Source organism: Mizuhopecten yessoensis, unplaced genomic scaffold, assembly GCF_002113885.1.
Source record: "Mizuhopecten yessoensis strain PY_sf001 unplaced genomic scaffold, ASM211388v2 scaffold9895, whole genome shotgun sequence".
Taxonomy (NCBI): domain Eukaryota; kingdom Metazoa; phylum Mollusca; class Bivalvia; order Pectinida; family Pectinidae; genus Mizuhopecten; species Mizuhopecten yessoensis.
The window spans coordinates 158605-166516 of NW_018408276.1; the positions used below are offsets into that span (position 1 = coordinate 158605).

At 36.3% G+C, this 7912-nt stretch overlaps 1 protein-coding gene across 1 annotated transcript in view; it reads left to right on the forward strand.

Moving 5' to 3' along the window:
- Positions 1-3480, forward strand: part of LOC110458987 (mitochondrial import receptor subunit TOM70-like) — a 32053-nt gene extending 28573 nt beyond the window's left edge. The window contains exon 11 of the mRNA XM_021511003.1: positions 1808-3480. Coding sequence (XP_021366678.1) covers positions 1808-1979 — 172 coding nt within the window. The 3' untranslated portion in view covers positions 1980-3480. The remainder of the gene's footprint in view (positions 1-1807) is intronic.
- The last annotated feature ends 4432 nt before the right edge of the window (positions 3481-7912 follow it).

Consider the following 7912-nt stretch of genomic DNA (forward strand, 5'->3'; position numbering starts at 1 on the left):
AACAACTTGTTCTGAATAACCAAAAGGCTCAGGATGTTGATATTTAGTTAGTAGCATATGCTGGGATCAAGGACTACTATGTTTGTTAAAGTGAATGACTTTGACTTATATTCAAGGTCACAGGGGTCAAATTTGTTTAAAATCTTTAAACAACCTCTTATGAATAACCATGGGTCCCAGGATGTTTATACTTTGCAAGTTGCATCCTGAGATGAAAGGCTATACAATGTGTTCAACATAATGACTTTGTTCGACTTTCAATCACAGGGGTGAAATGTTTAAAAAAAAATTAACAGGGTCTTTTGAACGAATTTTAATCATAAATACTGATATTTTGCCTGTAGCTTTATTTTAGATCACTTTTAAGGTTACAAGTGTGAGTTTTATACCAGGTGAGCGATGCAGGCCCATTGGGCCTCTTTTTTCAATATTGAGATGTTCAGGTGAGATTTCATTAAAATAATATTAAGAAAATAAAGTGTCTTATTGTTTTAAAAAGGATAAGAAAGAACATTAATTCTTTTTTCTTCAAGGGTATTCATATCAGTTAATAATGAAAATCACATTTAGGTTCCAAGCAAATTTTAATCACGAATGCATGGTCACTTTCCTGATGAAACAATATATCCAGAGACTTGAAACGTTGCAGACAGGACTCCTTGACCTTATGGTCACTTTTCACGACATTCTAGTGTTCTTGTAGACATTGACCTTATAAAAATCCTTTGTTCACATACAGTTTAAGGGGCTTTGAAAAAGTGAACATAAATATTAGATAAATGAAAGTACAGTGTGGATAACTTTAAGACACGTTTGTCTGAATATTCTGTCCAGGCTATGACTTTTGACTCGATGGAGAAAGCTTAATGACACTTTAAGGATGTACTGGGAGTTGAGATTGGCAATCATGGTTATACTGTCACAAATTACTTTGATTGACCACTCAAATGTCGGGCCACATCACCAATACATTATGAAGTTTCCTGTTAACCACTATGTACTTTCTTATGATCAATATTGTCAGGAATGGTCCTAAATTGCTGTAGTATGATTAACATCGTCAGGAATGGTCCTAAATTGCTGTAGTATGATTAACATCGTCAGGAATGGTCCTAAATTGCTGTAGTATATGATTAATACCGTCAGGACGGGTCCTAAATTGCTGTAGTATAATCAATATCGTCAGGAATGGTCCTAAATTGCTGTAGTATGATTAACATTGTCAGGAATGGTCCTAAATTGTTGTAGTATGATTAACATCGTCAGGAATGGTCCTAAATTGCTGTAGTATGATTAACATCATCAGGAATGGTCCTAAATTGCTGTAGTATGATTAATACCATCAGGACAGGTCCTAAATTGCTGTAGTATGATTAACATCGTCAGGAATGGTCCTAAATTGCTGTTGTATGATTAACATCTTCAGGAATGGTCCTAAATTGCTGTTGTATATGATTAATACCATCAGGACGGGTCCTATATTGCTGTAGTATGATTAACATCTTCAGGAATGGTCCTAAATTGCTGTAGTATGATTAACATCGTCAGGATTGGTCCTAAATTGCTGTAGTATGATTAACATCTTCAGGATTGGTCCTAAATTGCTGTAGTATGATTAACATCGTCAGGATTGATCCTAAATTGCTGTAGTATGATTAACATCTTCAGGAATGGTCCTAAATTGCTGTTATATGATTAATACCATCAGGAATGGTCCTAAATTGCTGTAGTATGATTGACATCGTCAGGAATGGTCCTAAATTGCTGTAGTATGAGTATGTTCAATTTTCCTTCTTTATTCTTTCAGAGGACATATGGATTATGCCATGGGTCATTTCCAGAAAGCCATCGAGTATTCTCGTACAGAGTCAGAAATGTCACATCTATTCTCTCTCTTAGAAGCTGCAAAAGCGCAGCTTAATGTGGCAAAAAATTTTGGAATCCAGCTTCCAGGTCTAGGTGGACCTCCAATGGTGTGAGAGACTTTTAAGGACTGTGTTATTACTTCATCATCATTTTTAACTGATCAAGGGTCCACATTGTTTGAAGAGAAAGTTGTATGTATTGTCTTATATCATGTAATCTAATCTAATTTAATTAAATCCTAACCTTTCCTCATGGTCATTTTGCCAGTTACTTTGCACTGAAGCCTGTACTGGTATCAGTAATTAAGACTGGATGGCGACATTCATCACAGCTGTATTAGTTGTTTACAAGCTGCATGGATGTCAGTTGTCGACCAGTTGTATTAGATAGTTGTTTTCTTGCTGTGTTTGCTTTGATCACTAGCTGTCAGTTATTAATCATCTGTCAGTTATTGACCAGCTGTGTCAGTTATTGATCAGCTGTGTCAGTTATTGACCAGCTGTGTCAGTTGTCTACCAGCTGTCAAGCTGTTTCAGTTGTCGACCAGCTGTGTTGGCTTTTGATCAGCTGTCGGCTTTTGATCAGCTGTGTCAGTTGTCGTTCAGCTGTGTCAGTTATTGATCAGCTGTGTCAGTTATTGACCAGCTGTGTCAGTTATTGATCAGCTGTGTCAGTTATTGACCAGCTGTGTCAGTTATTGATCAGCTGTGTCAATTATTGATCAGCTGTGTCTGTTGTCGACCAGATGTGTCAGTTATTGATCAGCTGTGTCAGTTATTGATCAGCTTTCAGTTGTCGACCAGCTGAGTGAGGTATTGAAAGCTATGTGTCTGCAGCATGTGATGCAACAAGGTCTCTAGCAGAAAAACTCTGTACTAAGGTTTGTCTCCTATGAAAACCAATTATCATGCAGATACGTTTTTAGCTCACCTGGGCTGAAGGGCCATTTAACTGACCTGTGACATGGACGGGATGTAACTGACCTGTGATATAAAGATTTTTGTAGCTGGTTACTGTAACTTCTGACAACTTGATTTTAATTCTTGTGTTTTCATTTTTGTTACTGATTAACAGGGTATTAACATCATATTGTTTACAAAATGTTGTACTTCAAACGTGTCTGGTGAGAAACACATGCAGGCCGGATTTGTTTACTGGGACCTAGTGTTTCGATGTGATGTGAGTTAGTGTGATAAAGTGAATGAACACATATTAGACAACTTTGATAGTAAGAGGATGAGAGAGATGATTCAGTAATCAGAAAAACAAACTTTGTTCAGTAATTAAGAAAAAAAAAATGGAAAAAAATCACAAAATGTTGCATATTGTCAAATAATTAATATCTAATGATGTGGTAGAGTATCCTTTTCAGTAACATAGCATCTTTGAATTTTATCACAACTCTAAAATAATTATAATATTGGTTTACATCTTGTCGACAAAATTTGTATTTTTTATCCGGATTGTGAAATACGAGTGTTCCACAATGTTTTTCTTACAGAATGGTAAGTGGTTAGGTTCTGAGTAGATGTATTTAACAACATTACCTACACATATACACTTCCTGTTAAACTTGGGTGCCACGGACGTGCAATAAAGATAGGTTTCCCCTGATTTCCTATATTTTGAGTTTTATTGACACACATTTCCTGTTATGTATGAAAACATACAATTGTATATATCATACATACAGTATACCATGAAGCGTTCTGACTGCATTTTGACACTCTTCCAAATCCCATCCTAACAGGCCATAATAACCAGCAGCTCATTGTTTCTTCATGTGGTACCAGACAAACCTACTTACCTTGCCTCTATGTTCATGTCAAATGTTTATACAATTCATTTCCCATGCTTTTTTTTCACTTTTTTTCTCACATGGCACTTATGTGCATCATTATTATAGTATTGACAGTGCATTGTCTGTCTATCAACTGTTTTTCTTAGAACAGCTTCTCTATAAAAACTGACCCAGGGTTAGACTTCAGATGCAGTGCTGTTGGGTTTCCTATCGATGATCTTGACTTAATACTCTGAAGGTTAAGGAGGTCAAACCTGTTAAATAATTCAGGCAACACTAGCTAAAAACCATTAGGTCAAAAGCCGTGATATGCTGGTATGTTTTACAGCCTAGCAGAATAAACTCTTTTCTAATATATGGTTGGGGTCAAAGGTTAACATAGGCTATAATGGGTAAAATGCTTTATGGATCTTAAGTTCCTTAACCCTGGGTCCAATGGGGCTTAAACAAGTGGAGAGAGGCAAGACATCGATTGAAACTATAAAAAAGGTTTTCGTAATGTTCCATGACAATGCATCAACTTTAATGGATTCACATTTCAAAGTCTTAGCAGCACAAGATGGTCATTAGTCTGAGCAGCACAAGATGGTAATTAGTCTGAGCAGCACAAGATGGTATTTAGTCTTAGCAGCACAAGACGGTAATTAGTCTAAGCAGCATAAGATGGTTATTAGTCTTATCAGCACAAGATGGTAATTAGTCTGATCAGCATAAGATGGTTATTAGTTTTAGCAGCACAAGATGGTAATTAGTCTGATCAGCACAAGATGGTAATTAGTCTGAGCAGCACAAGATGGTAATTAGTCTTAGCAGAACAAGATGGTAATTTGTCTGAGCAGCACAAGATGGTTATTAGNAAGATGGTAATTAGTCTGAGCAGCACAAGATGGTAATTAGTCTTAGCAGCACAAGATGGTAATTAGTCTTGGCAGCATAAGATGGTTAGTAGTCTAAGCAGCACAAGATGGTAATTAGTCTGATCAGCACAAGATGATAATTAGTCTGAGCAGCACAAGATGGTAATTAGTCTTAGCAGCATAAGATGGTAATTAGTCTTAGCAGCACAAGATGGTAATTAGTCTGAGCAGCATAAGATGGTAATTAGTCTGAGCAGCACAAGATGGATATTAGTCTGAGCAGCACAAGATGGTAATTAGTCTAAGCAGCACAAGATAGTAATAAGTCTTAGCAGCACAAGATGGTAATTAGTCTTAGAAGCACAAGATGGTTTGTTTTGGCATGGTCATGGTAACTGGTATCTTCAGCTTGACTGTTTATTAAATGATGTTTGAAATATTTGTGATATTTGTATGTGAGTGTGGATTTTTGATACCCTAATATTGTACTTTCTCTTTCTATATATAATATACAGACTGAAGTGATAAATGAATAAGCATGGCTTCATGAAACATTCTGATAACATTGTTACCTCTATAATGTTACTTGTAAGATTGGCATTGGAACCAGTTGTTACCCACCAATAACACAAAAGGTCATACATTTTATGTGGTTTTTTTTTTCTTTATTGATTAATGCAAAATGGTGAAAAACATCTACGGTGTAATTATTGTAGGTAGTTTGATATTTTTGCAAACAGGGATATCAATTGATCAGTGGAGAAAGTTTGTGTGTTAGATTCACTAGATCATATACCACATGCATCTCCTGGAAATTTTTTTATCCCATCAATATTTGTGTAAATTTGTCAAATACTGAACCAACAAGTAGAAGAAGAGGTTGTGTTTGCAATAATGATCTAAAATCTAGTATCATAAATTTAATGTCAATACAATACAGAGAATGAATAGATACGTAGTACAACTGAGGATTAGTAATATTACTGACCGAGAGTGTGCATGTTAGACATTGACACTATCAGTACTATTGACAACCCTGCCTGGGATAGTGTTCACCTTACATTGACACTATCAGTACCATTGACAACCCTGCCTGGGATAGTGTTCACCTTACATTGACACTATCAGTAAAATTGACAACCCTGCCTGGGATAGTGTTCACCTTACATATATATATTGTACATTGACACTATCAGTAAGAGTACCATTGACAACGTTAACCCTGCCTGGGATAGTGTTCACCTTACATTGACTGTAATGGCTGTTGTGAGATGTTATTCGGACTGAAATGTTAGGATATTTTGAGATCATTAGAATCACTCCTTCTTTGAAATAAAACATGTATCATCTTTACCATTGAAGCCTGTTGTTAAGCTTGTCTTTGTGCTAGATATATATACTAACGGCCTCTGTATAATAACCAGACATACAAGGGTTGATGACACACACGTTACCACCAATAATGTCCACTCCAACAAGGTCAAACAAGTCCAGCACCATAAAACTCGGCTATAACCGTTATTGTCGAAGCAAATCAAAGGCCATTGCGGCCATCTTGAATCCTGAAAACAAAAAGTCGTTTTTTAATCATTTGAACGGATGCCATGGCGATCATCTTGAATACTGAAGATGCTTTCTTAAACCCATGTTGTAGAGAACAATGGGGCATTACACAATACCTCTGTGCTGCTGAAACATAAAGATGTAAGCCACGCAGTATTTGGTCCCCTCCTTGTGTTACGGTCATTACGCAAATATGTTTTGTAGACATCCAAAAGTTAGTGATGATATGTCAAACATTTTACTATAAAACCCTGTTTACATGAAAAGTTACGACGCTCCGCTAGCTGTGAATTTTATTCGGTCACCTGATGAGCTTTAGCTCAAGTGATCTATAGCTATCCGTCTTCGTGCGTCGTCTGTTAACATTTTATATTTTCAACTTAAGCTGAAATACTGTCAAAGGGATTTCATTGATACTTCATGGAAATGTTACTGACAACTCCCTGACTAAGTGTTGTAGTTTTTCGGATCGATCAGAAATTCAATATGGCCGCCATTTTGAAAAACTATATCAAACTTAAAGTAAAGTTCTACAAGGCCGATTTAACTGAAATTTGGTAGGAATTATTGACTCATCATGGTCCTGACAAAGTGATGTTATTTTTCAGGTCGATCAAAAATCCAATATGGCCGCCATTTTAAAAAACTATTTCAAATTTAAAGTCAGATTCTACTGGACTGATTTAACTGAAATTTGGTTGGAATAATCAACTTATGGACCTGACAAATTAAAGTGTTGTTATTTTTCGGGTCGATCAGAAATCCAATATGGCCGCCCGTTTGAAAAACTATTTCAAATTTAAAGTAAAGTTTTACTGGGCCGATTGAACTAAAACTTGGTAGGAATGATTGACTCATGGTCCTGGCAAAGTATTTTTTCGGGCCGATCAAAAATCCAATTAGGCTGCCACAGCTGCCATTTTGTATTTTTTTTATTTCAAACTTAAAATCAGGTTCTTTTTGGCCAATTTAGCTGAAACGCGGTCTAGGAATGATCAACTCATCACTAACTTAACTAAACGTTATACTTCACTTTTTTTTAGGGATGATTGACATCATTATCTCCACTTCATATTTCAGCAACAAAATAAATACTGTAGGACTCATATGTGACCGTTAAGGACCGTGGGTATCTTGTTAACGTTAAAATTGCTATCAAAGGGATGGTATAAACGTGAATCAGTAATATCCTACATCTGAACTCGCTCCAAGTCAACATATCCTGATAATTATCTACAGTTGCTTCCATACTTTTAAACAAAAGGAGCCTACCGCAATGACTGATTGGTTTCTTTGGAAAACCACCACAGACAAAGTGAAACAAGAGAGCTCAATATGAATCGCTTTCAGAGAGGATCTTATCTATCGGGTTCCTCTTAAAAAACCCAATAAGCAGCTTGAAATCTAAAACGAAAACAAACAAAGGTCTGTATATTTTGACCCCGAAGTCTACTCTACGATCTACATGGTGAATATGTGGAAGAAGACGAAGCATAACTGGATTTTCGTCTACAAACACTATAACATTTCCTGCTGACAAAAATAACAGACTTTCGCAACAACGTAGTCTTACAATCAACTTGAAAGAGGGGTTACTTATTGAGAGTGCAACACTGTTGTTTATAGTCACATAGATATCTAGTGTGTATACCATACCGTGACATATATTGTTACCGCGAGCATGAGGGTACATAGGAGGATTTTATGTCATATAGATATCTAGTTTGTATACAATACCCTGACATGTATTGTTACCGCGAGCATGAGTGTACATAGATACCTAGTGTGTATACCATACCGTGACATATATTGTTACCGCGAGCAT